The sequence below is a fragment of the Triturus cristatus genome, chromosome 3_1 (assembly GCF_964204655.1).
Source record: "Triturus cristatus chromosome 3_1, aTriCri1.1, whole genome shotgun sequence".
Lineage (NCBI taxonomy): Eukaryota > Metazoa > Chordata > Amphibia > Caudata > Salamandridae > Triturus > Triturus cristatus.
Window position 1 is genome coordinate 789,557,658 of NC_140583.1, and position 24,330 is coordinate 789,581,987.

The 24,330-nt window shown below is 45.9% G+C and overlaps 1 protein-coding gene across 8 annotated transcripts in view; it reads right to left on the minus strand.

Annotated features, from left to right (window-relative positions):
- RBM44 (RNA binding motif protein 44) overlaps window positions 1–24,330 on the minus strand; it is a 2,201,010-nt gene that overhangs the window by 780,086 nt on the left and 1,396,594 nt on the right. For all 8 annotated transcript variants that reach the window (XM_085645048.1, XM_085645052.1, XM_085645050.1 and 5 more), the window contains one exon: window positions 6,980–7,070. In XM_085645048.1, coding sequence (XP_085501174.1) covers window positions 6,980–7,070 — 91 coding nt within the window. The remainder of the gene's footprint in view (window positions 1–6,979; window positions 7,071–24,330) is intronic.

Here is a 24,330-nt window from a genome sequence, read left to right on the forward strand (position 1 = left end):
ATGCATCTCAGTTTGAATGAGTGGGAGCTACCAGAATGTTTAAATTGGAGGTAACACCATCAAGCTGTAGAACACAGTGGAAATGAGAGTTGCAACTATGGTGACCATGAAGTCTGACAGGATCTGTGCCCTTTATGTGGTCTCTATTTACGTGACATTCATGCATTGTCTGCTTATCTCTGCTATAAAAACGCACATGCAAGCAGACAATAGTGGCCCCTGTATTTAACATATTTATAGTGCATGCGCCCCTCGCATAGCGAGTGTATTGTTGCCACATTGCTATATTGTAATCCACATTACCCAAAAATTATGTCCCTCTGCAGCCCCTGCTCTTCTTAACCAGAGAGTGGGTGATTTCACTGTTGCTGTTAAGCTTCTCTGCGCAATACCCATTAATAAGAATAAAATAATTTACATACACCACAGGACAGTTAATCAATCTTAAAAATGGGATCTTAGTGCACCAATCCTAAAGTCAGCTGCTTTACCTCTTACGTTACTCTTCTGCAAACAAAAAAAACATAAGTAAAAAACATTATAATTTGTATTGCTAATACCTCTGATTTTCACAAATGCAAGACCAATTGCATTGCAAATGCTTGTTTCACCGTCTGACCACTTCCTGCCCCCGCCCGAGGCACAGATGGGGCAATAGCCCCTGATCTGCCCATCCACCAGCCCCCCGCCCGCGGAGGGGGGTCAGAAAGCCCACCAGAGATTGTTTAAAAAAAATATATATATATACACACACACACGTGAAATGTAAATGTAAATGTGCAGGAATTTATATAGCACAAATCACCAAGCGGTCTCTAAGCGCTTGCTTAGGAAACCCGTCCTGGTATTCCCCTGTGAGATAACCCGGCAGGGCATCCGCAAGGTGAAAGCCAGGCATCCCGCCGCGAGGGGCCATTGTGGAGATTAAGCAAGCTATTGCCCAGAGTCGCAGAGTGTGAACCCATGAATAGAGTATGCACTGGAGTGAGAATTATAGGGTCCATGGACATTTTATGGACTCAAGACCCAGCCGAGCCGGGAATTGAACCCTGGTCCCAGGCTGACCTCTGCTTCCAGGTCTGCCTCCTCTAACCAGTGAGCCACACTTCTCCACGTGAAGCCTGCCCACAATGGGTATTTCAATGGGGAACCAAGGGGAACGCTGGGTTTAAGGAAAATTGTACCAGTGAAATCAGCCCAGACAGAGTAGGAAAACATTGGGGAATCCATGCAAGCCACACCTCCCTGGACTCCCCCAGGTGTCTAGTTTTCAGAAATGTCTGGTTTAGGTGAGTTTCCCTAGATGACCGCTGAAACCAGGACCAAAAACGCAGGTGATTCCCTTGCAAAACCAAGTCTTTTTGTGATCGATATTATCGAAGTCTACACAGTAGGTTTTTGACCATTTCCTGTTGCGAGCACTAAGCCTACCCACACAAGTGAGGTACCATTTTTAATCAAAACACTTGGAGGAATGCAGGGCGTGTGGAAGTTTGCGGCTCCCTGCAGATTTCAGAACTTTCCATCACAGAAATGTGAGGAAAATGATTTTTTTGGGACAAAGTTTGAAGTTTAAAAGTGATTCTGGGCAACAGAACCTGGTGAGAGCCACACGTCACCCCATCCTGGATTTCCCTGGCTGCCCGGTTTAAAAAATGTACAGGTTTGCTAGGTTTCTCTAGGTGCCGGCTGAGTTAGGGTCCAAAATCCACAGCTAATCACATTGCAAAAAAAGGGTCAGTTATCACTGGAAAAATGTGAAGTGGCCACGTTACGCTTTGGCTCGTTTCCCGTTGCGGGCACTAGGCCTACCCACAAAAGTGAGGTACCATTGCTATCGGGAGACTTGGGAGAACACAAAATAGCATAACAAGTGTTACTGCCAATTGAGTTTCCATGCATTTCTGCCTTCCAAATGTAAGCCAGTGTGTAAAAAAAGAAGTCATTTTGAAAAATGCTCCCTAATTCACATGCTGGTATGGGTAACCACAAATTCGCAGATGTGTAAATAACCACTGCTTAAAACTCTATATTTTGTTCCTATTTCGGAAATATATAGGATTCCTTGGTACCTATTTTTCACTCTTCGTATTTTACTAAATGAATTGCTATATACCCGGTACACAATGAAAAACCATTGCAAGATACAGCTCAGTTGTTAGCCCGGGTTCCTCGGGTTCTTGGTGAACCTACAAATCCTATATTTCCTCGAAAACAGAAGGGTCGAGCGGACGTAACAGTATATTGCTTTAAAAAATGTCACTTTTTTTTTTTTTAAATCAGTTTATTGGCGTTTTCTAAAACAAGAACATTCAGTAACTAAAAAAGCAGTGCATTAGAAATAATCGTATTGTCGGAGCCAATCGGAATGCCATTACATATTACAATCCTTCAGAAATAGTCACATCATTTTGGGGACACAATCAGGTAATTCACAGTAGCTTAAAAAGATAATAAAATGATCCACATTTCGGAGGCAGTTCAGTACAACACAAATTGTATTTGTATTTCCTAACATTGACTAGTATCACTGTTATGGTGCTTTAATCATCAACAACAGCAGAGGTATGCCACCGCACATAAGGTTCCCAAATGTCTTTCGGCCGTGATCAGGCCGATATAAGTTCCCAATAGTTGGACAGCTGTGCCCTACAGTACCTCACACTCGTTGTCCAATCCTTTACTGTAGGAGGTCTAGTTGCTCCCAAATGTGTATCTACCTGTCTTTTCGCCATTAAGAGTAGTATTTCCGGCAGCTTACGCATTTTAGGTGGGATTGTCTCAAGGACCCCAAGCAGAGTCGTCAGTGGTGTGCAGGGGAGAACCAACCCAGTAATATTGTTCATGTGACTCAACAGAGTCAGCCAGAAATTTGCAATTGGTCTGCACTGCCATGCTAAAAGCAGGAATGTCGCTCTGGGAGCACCGCAGGGCCAGCAACAGTCATCATCGTGGAGCCCCATTTTGTGAAATTGCATGGGTGTATGGTATAGGTGGTGTAGGTACTTAAAGTGTATTAACCGAAAACTGTAATTAGATGTTAAGCACTCCAGTTGTTTACAACCCAAGGACCATTGTTGGTCTGTAATAGTTATACCTAGCTCCACCTCCCATGCTCCACGTGAAGACGTCTTTTGTGTGATTTTGTAAATACGGGAAATTAGTTTACGTCCTGATTCCACCAACAGCAGGTCCTCTGACGCCGGTAGCGTCGGCGGCGGATCTGGGAATGTGTTGAATTTGCCCTTACAGGAAGCACGAAACTGATAGTATATTAATGTGTCAAGTGCCGAGGGTGTTTCTGGGTCACACATTTGCTGTAGTGTAAGAAATGTGTCTGGGTATAGGCCGCTACCCACCCTTAGATTGTGCACTGATGCGCATTCCTTACGGTCCATGAGAGGGGGTTACAGTGGGTTTTGGAGAAGAGACAGAGGAAGCGTAGAGTATAGCCAATCGTGCTCTCATGCGTATCCCGTCCCAAGCCCACCTCATAGCCTGCACCGTATCTATTTCATCGCAAGGTCGCTTATACGGTAAGAATAGCACAGTGGACAATGGTAATGGTGCACCTTGTCCACCTCGATTGCAACATGTGGTTGATAGGGCGTGGGGCGAGCCCAGAAATGCGGGAATTGTGCCTGTGCACAGTGTGCATATAGGACAGTCTGGAGCAGCCATTCCCCCCTACTCCTGTGGCAGCGTCAGTATTTCCCAAGCTATCCTCGGCTGTTTACCAGCCCACACCAGTTCGATCATGAGCGACTGAATGCGGCCAAAGAAGTGCATCGGAAGGGGCATGGGAATTTTAAACAAATAAAGTAATTTTGGCAATATGATCATCTTTGCCACTGCTATTCGGCCCGCTAAGGAAAGGGGAAGGGACTTCCACCATCTCACCCTGTACTCGATCCAAGCAATCACTTTACCATAATTCTCGGTCCATAGTTCCTGCATGTTACCACTGAACCATTTGCCCAAGTACCTAACCGGACCAGACGCCCAGACAAATGGGTAATCTGTGGCGAAAGCCTGGGTACCAGAAGTGAGCGGAAGGAGAACAGACTTACTTCAGCTGATATTCACTCCCGACAGTCCGCCATAGTGCACCACCTCCCGCATCATCGGCGATAGATTTTCTTTGGGATCTACCATGTACAGCGTAATGTCATCCGCATACATGGACACAGGTAGGGCCGGTGTTGTGACGTCAATAGCCCTATTGGCGCGGTGCTGACCCACGCGGGCCGCCAACGGTTCTGTCGCGATCACGAACAGCAGGGGTGAGAGAGGGCAGACCTGCCTGGTGCACCTAGTAATGGCCATCGGTTCTGAGATCAGCCCATTAACCCTTATGCGTGCCGTGGGATAAGTGTATAAAAGCTGTATTTGTTGGATGAAGAGTGAGCTCAGGCCTATCCGTCTGAGATGTGGAAACAGGAAACCCCATTCAAGGGAGTCAAATGCCTTGGAGGCGTCCAAGAGCATGGCTAACGCTGGTACATGAGGGGCAATGTAGTGTATTAGACCAAAGAGCTTTCTAAGATTGCGTGTTCTGCCGGGCACAAAGCCCGATTGGTCCGGCAGGACAATCCGTGGCAACAACGGTTGAAGCCTGGTGGCAAGTAGTTTGGTGAATATCTTGGCATCTAGATTAATCAATGAGAGCTGCCTGTATGATTCGCAGAGACTTGGATCTTTATCCGGTTTCAGAAGTGTAATTATGATAGCCTCGCGCATTGAGTCAGGAAGCATCCCTTCCTGTAACGCCTCTTGGTAAACCGCTAGAAGTCGAGGGGCGAGTATCTCAGAGTATTCTTTATAAAATTTCGCAGTTAGGTCGTCCGCCAACGGCGCCTTGTCTGCCCGCATGCCACTAATTACTTGTCGCACATTCTCAACCGTGAACGGAATGTCTAAAAAAATCTGTCATACTTAGAAGTAGTTACAGGTCAAAACGTTGGCACAAATGGCAGTTTTTATGCAACTCAAATTCAATTTCTTTTTATTTCAACGGTTAGTTTCTATAGAAAAACCTTGACAGATCTACACAAATGACCCCTTACTGAGTGCAAAATGCAGTCTACTTTTCAGAAATATATAGCTTACCGGAATCTATTTTTGCTTTCACACCAACTTCCATCACTAACTGGAAGGAGGTTGAAAGCACAAAAAATAGGCTATGTCCAAGTAAAATGCCAAAACTGTGTAAAAGAAGTTGGTTTTCTGACAAAAGTGTCAGTCCCTGAAAGCTGGGAAGATGGAGATTTCAGCACAACAAACCCTTTGTTGATACCATTTGCAGGGAAAAAAAACAGACTTTCTTCTGCAGCACCTTTTTCCCATAAAAATAAATATAGGTGTCTTGCCTAATTTCTGGGTCCCCTTGAGGGTAATCCACAAATCCTGGATACCTTTACAATCCCCTGGATGTTGGAAGAAAAGGACGCAAATTTGGCATGGATGCCTTATGTGGACAAAAAGTTACAGGGACCTAAGCACGAACTACGCCAAACAGCCAAAAAAAAGGCTTAGCACAGGGTGGGAAAGGCCTAGCAGTGAAGGGGTTAAAGATATACTCCACACTTTTTCAAAGGCTGCAAACAGAGCTAAAGTGACTTGCCCCATGCCTTTCTTTGCCTTCTCAGTTTGCAGTCACGCTTCACTGTTTTAATTTCCATTTTTTGGGATCTGAAAACGACTAATCAGTGTGGCTTATCTGCTCCCATGCAAATGTGTAATGTGGCTGAGGAATGACACTGGCAAGTGCATGCTGTCACATAAATACATTTGTACAGATGGCAGAGTATAACAGTCCGCTGTTTTGGAAGTGCATAGTCCGGTGTTTTTTCATTGGCCACTGAAACGCAAGACTGCTCACGTTCAGGGATCTTGTGGGAAGTACATGAATTTAACACATTGATCTTTCCCACACCCCTGCAAAGTTATCTGCCATTTCAGAGCTAGCGCAAATGAAAACCTACATCAATCAACCTGCACTCAGACACTTACCAACCTTCATTCATGTACCACTCACCCTGCACAAAGAGCACACACCATTCTCCCTACACTCATACATTACTCCCACATCTCTTATTAATCCTATAGGCGAAACCTAATGCATTTACCAATGCTTGTTTTAAACAAGTGTGTCAATGTGAGTCTGTGTGCATGCTTTGGTGGATCATGGGGTCTACGTAGCAATAACAGGTGGAAACAATCTACAAATGTGATCTTGGCCAAGTGAAAAGTAGAAAGGTGGCACTCTGCTATGGCGAGTTACAAGCAAATGAGAATTCCAAGGGTGGGCAAACGATGTGGATACATTAGGCTCATGAGGGTTATCAATCAATTATTGACTAGTTTTAGTTTCTTTGAGCAGCCTATACAAACGATATAACAATGGTCCAGTTTCATCAGTATTATTGTGGTCAGCCAATGTAGAGAAGTAAGGTTCTTTCCTCTGCATGCTTGTCTGGTATACTGAAGTGAAAATAGGAAGGAAACTTCTGAAGTACAGGATTTGGACACAAGTCCCATTAGTCACAGAGATAACTCAGGCAATTTGTTTACGTTTGAGATGATGCACGCAGGATTTAACATGCTAGGGAATAGTTTTATCAAGAAAATGTATTTCCAATTAGTTTTACAATCCTCAGCGGTGACTAAAAAGTGCAATTAAACACCAATCCGTTCAGATCGTTAGCCTACCTCTTCCCAAATATAAAGCCTCCCTCCCAAACATTAACCACAATGACATTCTTTTGGTCCAAACCCCTTATTACTTCAGTTCTAAGTGGGGAACGCATTATACTTCTCAAACAGAGAAATAATTCAATGCCATGCTCTCAACATAATTTTAGACAATGGAAACAGCAGTTCTGTGGAGCAGTCAAGCCTTTTCATGCTTACACGTTTAAAGTACACAATATATCATAAGTTAAAGCAAAATCTCAGAGCAAAGGTTGAAATCACATACCCTTTAGATTGCTGTCTTCTACCGAGGCAAACTCGCAATCTAGAAAGGACTCGTATTGGGTGCCACAACTGCTTTCGGACAACACATCTGCCTGAGGAGTGGATTATGAAACATTATTTCATAAAACAATCTGGTGAACTAAAGACAAGACACCTACCAAAAAACTAACAAGGTTATATAAAAAATATATGGGATAGAAAAAGTTACTTACTTATAATAATAATTCTCCACCAAGGGAATACTTAATGAATTCAAGAACACTGATTCAATATTTAACCAGGATGTCGAAACATTTTCGTAAGAAAAAGGTCTTTATTTTCTAAAACTAAAATAACTATCACAGTTCTAGCACTTTAAAAAATGTTTACTTCTTTCTTTCAATTCTGCCACCCAAGCTAAATAGACTGGAGGTGCAAAGTTAGTGTAGCAAGAGATGGAGAAAATTAACAATGTGGTGCGCTAGTAAAATGGCCGCATACGAGTAGAGCTCCCGCCGCCCGGTGCTCTTATCCTGCTGTTTCCCTTCCTGGCTGGGCTTCTTGCTGGCACCGGTAGCGGGGCCCGGGCTTTCTGCCACCGCGGGTTGGCTGACGCGGCCGCTCTTAACGCCCGCCCCACGACACGGAAGTGGGTGCCGGTGAGCGTGGAACTGCAGGAGGTGAGCCGCGGCTGGCAGCATTCAGTAATTTAGCCCGCGTCTCGCCACGAGGAGCCTAGGCCGTGCTGACAAGAACGCCGGCGTTGGTATGGTGCCGCCGGACTTTGTTGGTGAGGAGCCCTGGACCGGCGGTGGTCACGGGAGACAGTCCTGCTCTGCAGTGAAATGCAGGGGATGCTCTGAACTTGTGTGACGCCCTGAATGCAACGGCGGGGGCAACGGAGACGCGGAGGCGTTTGTGGCCTGCTGGTGGTGCCATGAGGTGTACTCATTGACGGAGTTGTAGTGCGACGGGCCCCCTGTGGCCTTCCTGGGGTGCTGCTGCGACCTTGCCAAAATACTTGAGGTGCTTCGGCGAGAGGCCTGCCCGAGCGCTTGGTGGCGATACCCTGGAGGGGGTTTCGCAGGCCTGACAGACGCAGTGAGGTGACTCGAAAGGTGGAGTGGGCCTCCCTACGCATCGCGGTGGATCCGGCGCTGAACTATCTGGTGACCCTCGTTGCAGTGGACTGCCCTGAGACCTGCTGCGACGGCGCGGGGCCCTGGAGCCTTGGGGGCCCGCCGGCTGCAGTGTGGTAGGCGATCAGAGGATGACCTGATACCGGACTGCGAGGTGAGCGGCAGTGGCGTAGGGGGCGGCCGCCCCGTGCGGGCGGAGTGCCTGAGCTCCTAGCGCATACCAGAGGAGCTGACGCGCGGCGGTAGCGCCTGGAGCCTTTACCTGCAATGCAGCGCCGAGGGACCAGGAGAGGCACGGACTGACCTGTGGGTGTTCGTGGTGGCGCACGCTGACTGAGGAGACCTGACCTAACTGGAGTTGAGGTGCTAGCTGGGGCGCGGCGCCACCTGTGTAGTGCCTGCAGTGCCGGAGTGATGCCCAGTGATCGGTGATTGCGCAAGTGCAGGAATAAAGTCCATTAGTGTTTTAACAAAGGTGACAGCGGGGCCGGGACGACGATATATTAAGAAGCATGTTATCCTGCAGTGATCAGTAAGAGCTAAGATAAAAAAAAAGGCTGCTTCCGAGTTAGCAATGTTTAACTACAACAGTCTACATTGCATACTGTGTTTGAAAAATACCCCCACTTTTGCTTGGTGTCAGTATGTGTTTAACCTAGTCTGCTGGGATCCTGCTAAGCAGGACTGTGCTTTCTCCCCTAAGAGCTGCAGCATGTATTGTGCCACCCATCAGAGACTACTTAAAGTGTGACTACAGGCCTGCCATTGCAGCCCTCGTGAGTTGGTGCTTGCACCGCTTACGACAGATATAGGTTTCCTTATATCTGAGGTCACTCTACTTAAAACCTATAAGTCACCCCTATGGCAGGCTCTTCAGTCCTGAGGGCAGGGTGCTTGGTTATACGTGTGAGGATGCCCCTGCATGAGCAGGACACCTTTACAAACCCCAGAGTTGATTCTCCAGGCCTTCTAAGTGCGGGCAGTCATTTATAGACATATAGTGGACATAAGTCATTACGAGATGTCTAACTATATAGTGTCTGCACTGAACCCGGTCATGTTTGGTATCAAACAGGCTTGAATCATACCACAAAAACGATTACAGTGTTAGAAGTATGAGCCCATGTACTGGGGGGCTCCTTAGGGGACGCCCCTGTACTCCAGGGAACAGCCTTTCACAGACACGATTGAGCCCTCCTGCTGCTGAGCCAAGCTCAAGCAGGGGAAGACAGAACAATAGGTTTCCTGTCGCAGGAAGGTGTGACCAGCTCCCAGACAGGACTTAATGTATTGTGTTGGGATGGGGGTGCTTGCCATCACCACCAGACTGCTTTTAAGAGCACATCTGGTACCCTCCCTGCATACTACATTTTGAGCCAGTTCAGAAAGCCCTTAGCTTTAACCCTGGTGCAAAACTGGACAAAGGACATGGGAGTATCCTCCCCTGTGTCCAGCCCGTCCTCTGGGAGGGACCTCTGAGTTGTTCCAACCCTTTCCTTAGGGTACTTAAGGGCTTACCTGTGGGTGGGTCCTTAGATTCGTCGTGGGACTAGACCCAACTCTGAAACTATGTACCTCTTTACTTGTTTGGAGACTTGAAATTAGTTGGACTTCGACTGGAACCTAGACTGCACCAAGGAAGACTCCTACTGCTCCTGGTCTTTCTATTTGTCAACATCCTCTGTGCTTCATCCAGGTTCTTCAACAGACCTGTGGGTATCAAAGACACACAAAGAAATCTTCCTTAGAGTGAAGGAGTCATTCCCCTGCATCTGCAGGCACTGCAACAAAGCTGACCGGTCTGCTGCTTCTGTCATCCTACAGACTTAGAGTCCCAGCAACACAGGTGGTGGTTCTGAAACTTCCTTGAGGCCTGCCCTCTCCTCTCTGCAATTGTGAGGCAAGTATCCCTCGCCGGAACCACTGGAACCAAAACCCTGTGCACTGTGTCGACTTGCCATTGCCAAGGCTTGCTGGCTCAGCACTCCCGAGCACTTTGGGTTACAAGAAGGTACAGCCTCCAACATCGCTTCCCTTCAAGATCAGCGTCCTCAGCACCATGGACGTTTATCATAGGTGAGCTACTCTAGGTCCTCTTGGGACTCCAATGCCTTCGGCCTGTGGGTCCCTCCTACTGCTTCAGTGGGCTCCCCTGCTTGCTCAGGGCATGCTCTGACTCTCCTGCTGTAGTTGAGACCCTTAGACCTTCCTGGTCCCAACGTTGCTCCTTTTTCTTCTTCCTCACCAGTTGCGGCTACCAAGGCCACCTAGTCTCCGACATCTAACAAGGGAGGATTTAGAAAAAGGGCTTAAGGGCTTATGTGATCTGGGTATCATTGAATCTATGGAATCTTCAATATGGCTATCACCACTGGATGTAAAGCGCAAACATAGTAGCAACTTAAGAGAGTTTGTGTTGACCTTCGGAGTCTCGACAATGCCCTTTGGGAGGATTCTCAGTCCCTGTCCAAAATGTAATATTTACTGGCCCAGGTTAATGGTGAAAACTGGTTTAGTGAATTGGATTTAGCATCTGGTTGGTTACCAGCAAGTGGTTTTGAAGCCATAATCCAGACATTAAACAGCTTCTGTCTTGCCCGTCCGTACATTTCAATACTGCAGGATGGCATTCGGCTTGGCTTCTGCTGCCTCTGTTTTCCAGAAAATCATACACCAAATGTTTTATGGTATGAAGGGTGTTGCAGCTTTCAAAGATGATGTTCAAATCTTTGCAGCAACAAAAGAAGAACATGATGCCATTATTAACCAAGTACTCATGGTACTCCAAGACAAAGGTATAGTGCTAAAGATAGGGTAGTGAGTTTCTTAAATCCAAAGTTAAGCATTTGGGTCATTGGTTTTGAGTGACAGGATCGAGTCGAGTCCTGGGATAGTGGATGCCATGATTGATGCTGCAGCACCAAAGGCCAAAGTGTGTCTAAAGTCATTTATGGGTATGTGAGAATTTTATACAGGTTTTATATCCAACTATGCCTCACATATCAAGCCACTCGCCATGTTACTAAAGAAAACAAAAATTGACTTTTTTAGGAGTGATCTCTCCCATGAATCTTTTGAGTGGGTCAAAAAAGTTAGTGAGCTCAAAAGTACTGAAACCTTTCAATCTTAGTTTGCCATGTTGTATAATGGTTGATGCAAGTAGTTATTGTTTAGGTGTTGTGCTTACATAATATGATGGTGGTGCTGAAAAATCTACTAGTTACGCTACCAGAGTACTGAGAGGTACAGAAGTCCATTTTTACACCATTTAAAGTTGTTGGCTTGTTGGAGGGCCATCCAAAAATAAAACATGTATGTTTGGGGTACCGAATTCACACTTGAAACAGATCATAAACCACTAGTATCCATTTTAAGTGGTAAAAGAATCAAAGATCAGGCCCAAAACGTTTCTAGATTTTCAGCCACATTGCTTCAATTTCATTTTGAGGTGGTGCATATATAAGGTGCGAATAATGTTAGGGCTGATTTTCTTTCCAGATTTGCTACTCGAGAAGCAACTGTTGAGGAAATTGACGAGTCGAGCAAAGAAAGATGCTGGATTGCCTCAATTGAGCTTGATGATTTATGGGCTGTTTGTTTCTGAGGTTGAGTGAAGAGCAGAAATGCTGATTGATGAAAATATCTAACAAGTCACAGTATATGTGAAAAATGGGTGGCCAACAGAGAGAAATGTGGTAATTCCTTGGTACGTAAGTAGGGTTGGACTTACGCACTCCAAATGGATGAGTAGTTTACTAAATCTTCATCTTATTATGATAAGTTGTTGGAGTGCAGGAAGGTATCGCCTTCTGATCATAGGCGTATCAGAATACTTGAAAGTTGCGATATCCTCATGGGGGAGCGTCCCTTACATGCAATGCCAAAGTTCCCAATGACAAACTATATTCAACTTGAGTGTGTTTATAGATTTCAATTTTATTCAGATATTCAATTTTGAAAATTTTCATATTTGAAGTTAATGATCCCAATATAACTTTTCTGTGTGTTCAATGCACAACATGTTCTTTATAGATGCATCATTCATGCATGTCCGCAACAGGACTGATCCTAATTTATTGTTGTGTATATCCCCAATGCAGTAGTAGTAGTAGATTAGCTTTATTCGATTTTTGTTACATAAAATCCTAAAAGCAACAATTCATATCTATACATATCAATACAAATCATTACAATAAATAACATTTAATTAAAACAGTATTAAATCAATTTCAAACGAGTTCGCTAATCTCCAAGTTCCGTTTTCTAAGAACAATTTTTTAAAAAAGGACAACCATAGTACAGGTAGCATTTCCCAATTGCTGCAGACTAAGGAACGCAGGACGGCATTGACGACAAGCACATTGCTTCAAGTACTGTTTGATCCACCTATTACGCTCACTCCCATATAATTTACAGAACAATACTACATGGAAGGTGGATTGTGCAGAAATACTATCACAAGGGCAAGGAGCCAGGGCTCTAGACCAGTCATTTTTGGTTGGATATGTAACTAACCGATGAAATAGGTTAAACTTAAATCTTGTCAAAATGAATCGGTCGAAGCCCAGATTACACATGGTTAGATATGGCTGGATTGTGTAGGTGGTCAGTGACAATTGATGGTCACTCACTGTTTTCTTTGTTATTTCTCCTACACACCTGAGAAGTTCAAAATGGGCCATACATAACCTCTTTAATTCTAGTTTTGAAATATTCAAAATTGAAGCTTGGATGCTGAAAAACTCCGGCCTTTGGATATCAGTAAATATTTTCCTGATATACTCAAGCCAGGGTATACTCTTGGCGTTATCTAGGCCCATGACATCTTTTATTATTTCCTGATTTAAACCAAGGGCCACTGAGACCCATACTCTGCGCCAGAGTAGGACAGGTTGCAGTTTAATCAGGTTGGATATTTAATCCATCCCCAATTCCTGATGGCAATTAAAGACTGAGGTACCGTTCGGTAGAGCTAATAAGTATCTGAAAAAATTATTTTCTTCAACTTGTATCGCCGATGTATCCTGGTACCCCCAGATCCCTGCCCCCATGTAACGCAACACTTCTGCATTTAGATTTATAAATCTTTGGCATGATCTCAGGGGGTCTTTTGCCAAGCTTAGCGGCGAAGTTCTTTAATGCTCCTATGGTGCGTTTAAAGGATAGGGTCCTATTCTTGACCTCAGGCCCCCAGGAGCCGGAACCCTCAATTATAACCCAGAGGTATGGAAACGTTTTGGTATGCTCTATTACAAGCCCCGACACTCTAAGATTTTTACAGCTTGGACGAGCCTTACCACACTGCATCACATATGATTTTTTAGCATTTATCATAAGGCCCCTTTCTTCCACAAATTCAAGATATTTTCTAAGGTCTTTCTTTGCTCCGACCTTCGTTCTCGCCATTAGTACCGCGTCGTCCGCGTACAGAAGCGATACAATTGACTTGTTGCCGTACTTTGGGGAGTCTATTTTACAAGCGCCCAGTTCCTCCTCAAGTTTATTCGTATAAAGGGTAAAAAGAAAGGGGGCCAATACACACCCATGTCTTACCCCTTTTTCTATCCTGAAGGGGCCAGTGCACTCCCCTCTCAGCCCAAATCTAACTTTGGCCGTTGCCCCTGAATAAAGTTGCCTTAGAAAGAGTACAATGCCAAACCACACGTCAGTGAGGCTATGAGCCGCATGGTACTTAATTATGGCCTACTGGATGTGTGGCGCCACCGTAACCCTGGCCGCAGAGTGTACTCGTGCCACACACCTGCTGCCAACACCTTTAGCAGACTGGACTACTTCTTCATTCAACAGTCAGCGATCTACTGGGTAACGGAGACGCAGTATCTAGCCCGATATTTGTCGGACCATTCCCCGCTCCTGATCACTTACTCACTGGCCCGACCGCGATCGAAGATACCTCTTTGGAGGCTCAATACTGAAGCTTTGAGCGACCCGATTTATAATGACGTTATCTTGACGGGGTTAAATGAATACATGGAGATCAACTGGGGCTCCGCCAGTACCAGATCGACCGAATGGGACGCAATGAAAGTGGTGCTTCGTGGGATATGTCGGTCCACGGAGGTAGGGGTTAAAAAAGTATTGGAACGTGATCTGAGGAGGCAGGAGGTGCGGTTGGAGGAGTTGGACATGGAACTCCCCACGCACAAGGAGAGGTCGGCTGAAAGGGACGAAGTGCCATGGCGAATAGGAGACCTATGGGACTCGTTAGGCAAATATGTTAGATCGGAGAGTAGGCGTCGTTGGTACACGGAAGGAGATAAGGCGGGGCGGTTGTTGGCGCGGCTGATTCGAGTGGAGACTCAGCCACGCCCGATTTTGGCCCTTAAAAATGATCTGGGTCGGATTGTGTATACCCAACATGAAATAAATAGTGTGTTTGTGGCCCACTTGCGTAAAGTCTACTCTGGGACGCGGTCTCCCTCGACCCCTGAGGCGGTGGAGGCCTATTTGGATGGGATGGATTTGCCCAGCATAGCCGTAGAAGACCGGGACGCACTGGGAGGCCCCCTCAGGGGGGAAGAAATACGGGCAGCTATCACTTAAAAACTGCAAAATCCCCAGGAATGGACGGCATGCCCGCCGAGCTTTATAAGGAGTTCGGTGGACTACTGGTCCCCAAACTATTGGAAACCGCGTTGGAGGCCGGGACACGCGGTGTGCTCCCGGACTACATGCGGGAAGCATTGATTGTAATGATCCCCAAACCTGGGAAGGACCCCCTCCTTCCCGGCTCTTATAGGCCCATTTCCATGCTGAATGTGGATCTTAAAATTGTCAGTCAGGTGTTGGCGTCCAGGCTCCTCCCTTATCTTCAGCGGCTGATCCATGATGATCAGTCCGGCTTTATACCGGGTAGAAATACTCTGAGGAATATTCTACGCCTGGCGCACATTATGCAATCGGTGGAGGGACGAGCCCAGCAGAACACTTTAGTGTTCCTTGACATCGAACAGGCGTTTGATTCCATCGGATGGAGCTATCTCTGGCAGGTTCTTCTTAGGATGGGGTTGGGGGCAGGCTTCGTTAATTGGATCAAGCTTTTGTATACTCGGCCGCTGGCACGGGTCCGTACGGGTCGATACGTGTCGGATGCATTTACCATTGAGAGGGGAACGCGGCAGAGCTGCCCGCTTTCCCCATTGTTGTTTGCCCTCGCAATGGAGCCGTTGGCATGCCATTTGCGCAGGATACTCGAGGGACAGGGCATCCGGGTGGGGAACTCGGAGCATGTGGTGTCACTGTACGCCGACGATGCATTAATATACCTGAGTCGGCCGACCCAATCACTGCCGATATTGTTAACAGCGCTGGCCAAGTTCGCCGACGCCTCCGGACTCTATATTAACAGAGCAAAGTCACAGCTCTATACGATTGACTCTCAGATCGCCTGGGAGGCGGACCAGTGACCGGAGCTGGAACTTCCCTGGGCGGAGGATCCGATCCGATATTTAGGGATCTGGCTTGATAGGTCCAGGGAAGAGTTTTACCAGCGTAACATGGGGAGGATCATCCAGGGGTTGAGGGGTAGTATTACCTTTTGGAATACTCTTAACCTCTCCCTGATGGGAAAGATTGCACTCGTAAAGATGGTGGTCCTGCCCCGTTGCCTCTATACCATGCAAGGGTCTTTTTTCGAGATTCCACACCGGGTCTTTCGGGAACTCGACTCGCTCCTGGTCCAACTGCTATGGAATGGGAAGCGATGCAGGGTTAGTTTGGAGGTCCTGAAATGTAGCTGGGGTAGAGGGGGTTTGGAGATTCCCGATCTAGAGCTTTACTACTTTGCGTCGCAATTGCAACATGCCATAGCTTGGTTGGACGCGGATCCCTCTTGGGAGCGGTCCCTGCTGGCGGGTACGTGCGGGGACCAACAGCTAGGGGCTTTGTTGTGGCGGGCTGGGGGGCAGGACCCGCCCCTGGTGCAGCTAGGGGCCACAATTTGGAACCGAGTGGTTCGCAAAACTATTCGAGAAAGGTTGGGTTGGGGGAAACGGATGGGAGGTGGGTATTGTTTTTAAGATTGGTTTGGATAAAGCGAATTCGCAGTGACATCGACTGTACATTATGGAAGAGAAAGGCCTCTACAAGGAGTTGCACCCATACGGGGGCAAGATTGCTGCAGACTTACTAAGAGGTCTCTGGATGTCGCAACGGCCAGACCGCTGCTGGGTGCCTCGTGTGGGCTTGGTCCCTTGGTAATTAGTAGATAACTGTCCCACGGTTTCTTGGGTTGGAATCCCTTCGAGGCACTTGTGGATATGGTTTTGTTATGCAGTGTACTGATGATGATGTATGTCGTGATCTTGAGGAAACCAATAAAGTTTGTTGGAAAAAAAAAAAAAGAATTTGCCACATCTTGGCATGTATCCTGCAATCAAAGGCGGCAGAGAGGTCAACAAAAATGGCGTATAATTGTCCTTCCTTAGCCCGAGTGTATTTGGCTTGTAACAAAACAAAATTTAGGACCTGCTCTACCGTGCCCATCCCTTCACGAAAGCCATACTGTACAGGGCTCAAAATATCATGTTCCTCGGCCCACAGTTGCAATTTATTAAAGACCACCCTCCCCGCCATTTTCATGAGGGAGTCTAATAAAGAAATAGGTCTATAATTAGATGGGCAGTCCCTTTCCCCCTTTTTGTATATCGGTATTATGACCGATTCCGACCAGGTACCGATAAAAACCTTTGGCACAACAAGCCTGTAGGACCCGGGTACAAAGTGGGGCTCACAAATCTATATTTAATTTATAAATATCATTAGGGATCTCATCCGGTCCCGGGGCTTTGTTACTTTTACTAGCTTGTAGTGCCAGCTCTACTTCCTGTAGGGTAATCCCCATGTTAATGGGGTAAAATTCACTCCCTCTCAATGAGCACCCTATCAATTTGTCCTCCTTCATGGGAGACCCCTCGACATTTTTATATACCTTTGAGAAGAAATCAATCCAAGTTTTTTCATCAATAGCGATGTCCAACCTTTCTTCCTCCTTCTTGGTAAAAAAGGGTGCGTTGACTGCCTCCCAGAAGGCCCTGGCGTCTTTGCTCTGTGACGCAGTCAGCAAGTTCTGCCATGCTACTTCTTTGATTTCCTTTTTCCGCAGGCACCTTGCCTGGGTATACGCCTTCCTACAGTATCTAATTGCCTTGAGGTCCCTTGGTTTAAAGCTCAAGGCAGTCTTAAGGGCAGTATACGCCTTGGTACACCTGGAGTCAAACCAGCCCACCCCTTTATTGAGTTTGTTCCTCTGTACCCTGGTTAGATTATCCTGGATCACCCTAGTAATTCTACCAAAGGCCTCCAAGGTTTGTTCTTCTGAGGTACTCTCATCCAAACATGACAATATATCTGTTAGAGCCCGAGTGATTATTTCTTTAAATTTATTGACCGAGTCTACGGTGCTCCACTTAAGTGTCATCCCATTGTAGCGAGCTATGGCGATATTTTGTGTCCAAGTGAGTGACTCGATAGTAGTAATACTACTTAGCTCTCCTGTCGTTATGGCCATGCTAAGAGGGAGGTGGTCACTTAGGCCAATTGCTGGAATCACAAAGTTTTCTACACAATGTGAAAAACTATTTGACACAATCACAAAATCAATAATGGAGTGACACCCTCTAGCCAGAAATGTGGCAATAAATTCCACCTTAGGTGCACACATTAGGTTTGCAAAGCCAAGGTCCAAGTTGGCCATAATATTATTTAGTACCTCTCCTTTTACTGAATGCGTAAAGTGACACCTGCTCACATTTTCCCCCCTGCCATATTCCTGAAATCCACAGCTTTCTTGGTCACAAATGTTCAAATTGAAATCCCCTACCCATACCAACATTTTGTTTTCCCCCCTCAACAAATTCTGAGTATTTAATTCCCCTTGCAGGCTACCTAGAACCTCTGCAAAAAACCCATTTTTTATTATTATAGAAGTTAACTATTAAAAGCTCGACCCGCTGGTTTAAGATAACTGAGACCATCTGGTAGTAATGTGTATTACTTACGATTTTAACAACTTTTAGCAGATTAGAGACATAAATACAAATCCCTCCTTTATGTCTTCCAGACAGGGAACGAACTGCTGGAGTATGAAAAGTTTTAAAACCAGGAAGATGTATCTCATTAATAAGCCAGGTTTCTTGTACACATAAGATGTCAATGTTTTGGACAAAATCTCCCCAGATAGTTTTGAGCACTTTACTCTCTAACCCACATACATTCCAGGAGACAATCCTCACTAGACCACCCTGCTCCCTGAATTTATTCTGTTTTGGCAACAATTTCTCCTTGTCGGTGTTCACCCCAAGCAAATCCGGCAAGAGGACCAGGCCGACATCTTCTTGCTCATGCTTTAAATCTCTGTTATCAGTCAACATTAGGTCAGTTTCCCTCCCACCCCCAATATTGACTAACATCCCAGAAGGGTTCTCGTGGAGAGATTTTTTAATGAGTCCAAGTTCCTGTACGTTGGGGTTTATTTTCTTGTGCATTTTCCCTGTTACACTTTCCCCGTGGATTATATGATTGTGTGGGATATGTGGTACAGGAGACTTCCCCCCTTGAGAAGTATCCATGAGTATCAATGTGACTTTATCTTTTCCACCGCCCAGTCAGTCACACTCATTTAAACTGGAAAGGGCTATAAACCGATTTGGCCCTACCAAAGAAGGTCTGTATCCCAGATTTCCCCTTTGTGTTCGGAGTGGGTGACATAATTGTCTCTTCCTAGGATATTCCCAGGGCTGACTTAATTGTGGGTGTGGTAACCTATCGTCCTGATTTCTAAATAGGGACCTAAAACGGTCATTTTGTTGTTGAAATTGGGGCCTGATGCAATCATCCTGGCGTTGGACCAAGTGCCTAGAACGAACATCCTGATATTGAAATGGGGGTCTAAAACAATCGTTCTGTTGTTGGAATAAGGGCCAAATGCCATCATCATGATTTTGGGAAGGGGGACTAGAACAATCAATCTGATAAAGAGGGGGGGTCTAAACCAATCATTCTGTTGTTGAAATAGAGGCCTGATGACATCGTCCTGATGTTGAAAGGGGGGCCTAAAGCAATCATCCGGGCGTTGAAATAAGGGCTTGAAATTAGTTACAGGAGCCAATAGGGTTCTAGGGTAAAAATAGGGCAATTCACGTGGAGCGATTACATTACCACCATTTTGAGGGAACCAGTTTAAGATGTATCTAACTGCTCTATCATCTCTAAAATTAACAATGATGATATCCCCTGATGTGTCCTTTATTCTATGTCCCAACCAAGGAAGATGCCTAACGTGTAATATCTCGCCGTTAATATTTGGAGGAAGTGGTCTATTTTGCCTAAGCCAAAATATAACTATTTTTAGGCTGGTAATAATCTTCTCTCTTATTATCCTCTAAAGCGGGCACTCCAGTGAGAACTACCACAAACGGAACTGCTTCCGGAGGCATTTCTACATTGTTTTCTTTGGGGACAATAACCCTATCGGGTTAATCACGGCCACTTAGTTTTTGCGTATTTTCTGAGTTATTAGGTATTACGCCTACCGCAGGGACTTTATCACTAATTCCAGCATTTTGCCGTGTTGTTTTAGAGGACATTGATTTCAAGGGTTTCGGTTTATCCTGGTTAATGGTTTTTACTCCCTTTTGAGGAGTATTGTTTAAAGATGGTTCTATAGTTGTAGGCACTATTGGAAGCTTTAGCACATCCTTCATTACACCTTTAATTTCCCCAATTGTCTGCTCTACGTTCCCTAGCTGTTGAGCTAATCTTATTAATCTCGCTATTAATGGCAATATGAGGGATCGGATTAATTGTTCAATGCCTCCCATTAAATCAGTACAAGATGTTTCTTTTAATGGGAGGTGTGGTGGGATAGCTGTGGCAGATATTAAGGGTGCATTGTGGGAAGGGCTCTTCGAGTTACCAGAGTCAATTTGAATGATCTTATTTTTCTGTTGTCCACTCCCCCTCTTTCCCTTTTTTTTGGCGGGGATCCTTGCCGTCTCCTTTTTTTTTTAGTTGTGGACCTTGGGGTCTGGAAATTTTTAAAGATTTATTAGATTTTTGGACAGTCTCTACAGTTCGTAACGGGATATCTACCAGGAGTTCTACCTCTGGTATTGAATTACAAAGAGATGCAGAATCGATTGTATTCAAATCATTGCTTCCATCTGGTAGAAATGATCCATCCTGCAAAAGCAATGGGATGCTGTCATTAAGAGATACCTCAAATCCCTCAGCGTCGGGTGGTATACTTATGTGCGTACTGACAAGCGGTGAAATAGCTAAGTCTAACGGGCCCAGAGAAGAACGCCTGTTCTTAAGTTCAACTGAACGGCGTCTCTCGGCCCGTCGCTCCGCAATAACAATGTCCCTATCAATACCTGTAGTAGTCCTAATGACATAATTGTCTAGCGTTCCTCTATTCCCCCCCCCCCCCCGACAATGAAGATTTTTCATTAGGGGGAGTCATAATGCGTACATACACAATAGGGGACGAAATCAACCACTCTGGCATTTAGGAATAACACCAATAGTTTTAGCAGACATGCGTTAATCAGACATAGTTGTCGGTAAAGTCATATGCAATGTTAATACAGTGTCTGCTTACTGGGGTGTTGGCCGAAAGTCCTCTCCGAAATTCAACATGTCAAGGGGTGGCCCGGCCCAGCCCAGCCCAGCCTCCTCTGGCCTTTGAGGGCCTAGGAGAGCCCACATTTTGCCTGGGGCTTCTCCCCGCGCGCTCCCGCAACTGGCGGGACGGGCTGGTCTCCTTGCCTCGCAGTCGATTCCCACTGCCGAAAAGACTACCACCGGCAAAGCGGAAAACGGAAAGCCAGAACTGGATCCTGGAGGGGAGAGGCCACGATCAGCGTCAGAGAGAGCACTCACGGCTCCAGCCTAGTTGAGATAGAGAAATTTTTGCGGCCTCTGCCGCGGTAGGGAAGTGTCCTGCGGTTCCTGCCACCCCAGAAAACGACTCGCAGCCTCCGCCGCCCCAGGAAACACCTCCGCCGCACCAGGGAAATGCCTTGCGGCTCCTGCCGCCCACAGGACGTTCTCACTGCTCCCGCCGCGGTAGGGAAGTGTCCTGCGGCTCCTGCCGCGATAGACGGACTCACGGCGCCCGGTTAAAAAACCAGAGCCTCAGACGCTCCAAAGTAGGCAGACCCCCACCACTGTTCTTTCACACTGGAAACTCGTGCCTCTATTCATTTGCTGCTCTTATTTACTGCTTAGCCAGGTGGTCAAAACCGCCGCGGGTTCAATTAAACAGCCGCGACCACTGTTCGCACGCCTTTGTTTCCCGTCCCGCTCACTGCAGCAGCTACTCGTTGCGAGTGCTTTCCTGACAGCGGTTCGCACTGATGGCCAATTACCGGCAAGCAGCGTATGCTCTCAAAGCAGGTTCACCTATCCTTCCCTAGTCAGGAGTAACAACCTCACCGGCATCGTTAGGGAGTAAAAGCGAGGACTGTTCTTTGCCCAACAGCATGCATTTCGGGCACATGTCTGCCCTTCATCAGGGGGTAAATTCGGAAAAGCGTGACTTCGGGTCCAAGTTATATTGGAATAATTAACTTCAAAGTTAAATATCTGAATAAAATTGGAATCTATGAAACACATTCAAGTAGAATATTGTTTTCGATTTGGTACTTTGGCAGTGCACGTAAGGGACACTCCCTCATGAGGATAGCGCAACTTTCAAGTAATACCTTGTCAACCATTTTGGAAGATCAATGATGAATTGTCAGTCGGAGATGGTTTGTTGGTAATGGGAAAGGAATTAGTGGCTCCTGCTGGTAAAAGGAACAAGATCATTAAAACCGAACAAGGAGGACATTTGGGGTGGGCATTCATCAAACAACGGATAAGAAACGTTTTGGTGGCTGGCCACGGAAAGGGTTTGGTGAGTGTGTGATCTGTGCTTCTGTAGAAAAAAGTCTAATTGTGGAAAACACACTTTACATCCCATTGAGTGTCCTTCAAAGGCATGGGTAAAAAGAGGAATCAATTTGGTAAGACCTTATTTTACCAGGTCAGTCACGCTTTGATTTAGTGTTGATGGATTTCTATTCTAAATGGCAATAGGTAAAAATTGTGGCAGAACCTAATCGTAAAGAAGTCATTGAGTTCTTGAAGGATGTCTTCCTTCATGAAGGTTTTCCTCAATTCCTGGTGTCTAACAATGGGGTTCAATTTGTGAATGAAGAGGTCAATGAAATTTTGAAGTCTGGAAAAGTTGACCATTTAAAAACTTCTTTAGGTCATCCTCAAATCGATGGTCAAGTGGAGCGCATGAATCGCTTTTTGGTTCAATGTAATCAGCAGTTGTTAATAAGTGCATTGTGAGTAATGCTGTCCATAGTATGCTCTGGTTTTAACAGTCCCCATTCTTCAACCCAGGTGACTCCCTTCGAATTATTGAGGGGCAGAAACCTAGCAACTAAAGTGTGTCCTGGGTGGGTGGGAAATGGCTTAAACAGGGACTACAATTTAAGGATTGTGACATTGTGGTAAGGGCTAAAGTTGCAGAAGCTAAAGCAAGACAGAAGGAGGGTTTTGAAAAACGTAATTGTGACCGCAAACAAGTGTTTGTTGTGGGTGATGTTGTTTGCATCAAGTAGGGTGGGCATGTTAAACAAGCATTTGCAATGCAATAGTCTCGCATTAACAAGAGTTTAAGCTATTGGCAATGCAATAGCTTAAACGCTCGAAAATGCAAGACCTATAGCATTGCAAATATATATTTTTTTTACTAGCATCCATGCAGCGCTTTCACATTCATGAAGGGCGTATCCAACAGTAAAGTGAAACCGTGGAATGGGGGCTTTCACATAAAAAAAGAAGCATCTGTTTGTCAAGTTGATAAACAGAATTTTTTGGGGGGGTAAAAGCGCCTGAGCCGCGCTTTCACTCTAATGTCAGCCGCGTACCTTTATTTAGATGAGGTCTGTGTAAAGAAAGTGGCGCGACCTCTATGAATGTGTAAGCGGCGCATGGGGGTCAGTAAACAAATTAAATAAATAAGTGCGGCCTCTAAATGCGGACCGCAATGTTAAAATAAATAACTAAGCGTGGCCGCTAAATGCGGACCACACGGCTTAAATAAGTAAATAAGCACAGCCGCTATAGTTAAAGTCGACTGCCATTAGTAAACATTCAAATAAAAGCAGGCTGCGTACTGCGAGGTAGTGGGTGGAATAGGGAGGTAAATAAAATAGTGCTCACCAACTTATAAAGCAGACCATGTAACACCACCAGTTAAAGGTCCAGTCGTTATGGGAGGTAACAAATGCAGACAAGGCGGTACCAAGGAGGGACTAACAAGCCTAATAACGTCTCGGAAGCCAGCGTTTACGAAAGTCAGACACAAGCCAATTACAGATATGGGCAATGAATGGGTGGGGCTTCTATTCCATACTCCACTACTGCATGCACTGCCCAGGCTCGACCCAAAAGAGGATTTCCCACATGCTGCAGCTTCTCTGAAATAAGGGTGCCATCAGACCTAATGCGAGCAAAGAAAATGAGCCCCCATACATCTTTTGTAAAATATGAGTCAGAATTGTGATGCAGTGGGCCATTCACACTTTTATGCCACAGCACTTGCTTCACTAATGGGAACGTGTCCTTTTACTGGACTTGTTAGATTGTTTGCACTAGGTTGTGTGAGTACCCATTACTAAAAGGCATTCTATGAAAGCAGAGTTTAAAGACTTCTGCTCTAAAGGGAGCTGCAGAGCTGCTCAAGACTGCCAGGTTTCTGAAACCGGTGCACCTGTCTCACTTTTTCATCTTGCACTCTGCTAAATGCTGAGTCCCACAACATGACGACCGCACCTTGGTGGCCCCCTCACCCACGCGCAACATGGGAACTCTTCCCACACAGGATCACAACAAAGACAAGACCCTTCCAACCACACACCGCTGACGGTATAGTGTGCTACCCATGATGTTGGCAAGTGCTTCGGAACCCCACATGCGGGTAGTAAGCACTATATAAACATTGCAATACAATACACATATGTACAGTGCAAGACATGAGCACCACGAGCAAATAACCAGTCAGAAGGATGGAGACAGTCGGCTGCTGGATTTCAGGCAATGAGACGGCGCTAGCCGCTACACACTTTCAGGCGCTATAGTGATAAATAACACGAGTAAGCAGACGGATAAGTGCAGCAGGCATCTGGTGGTTTCTGCTGGCCCCACCGCCACT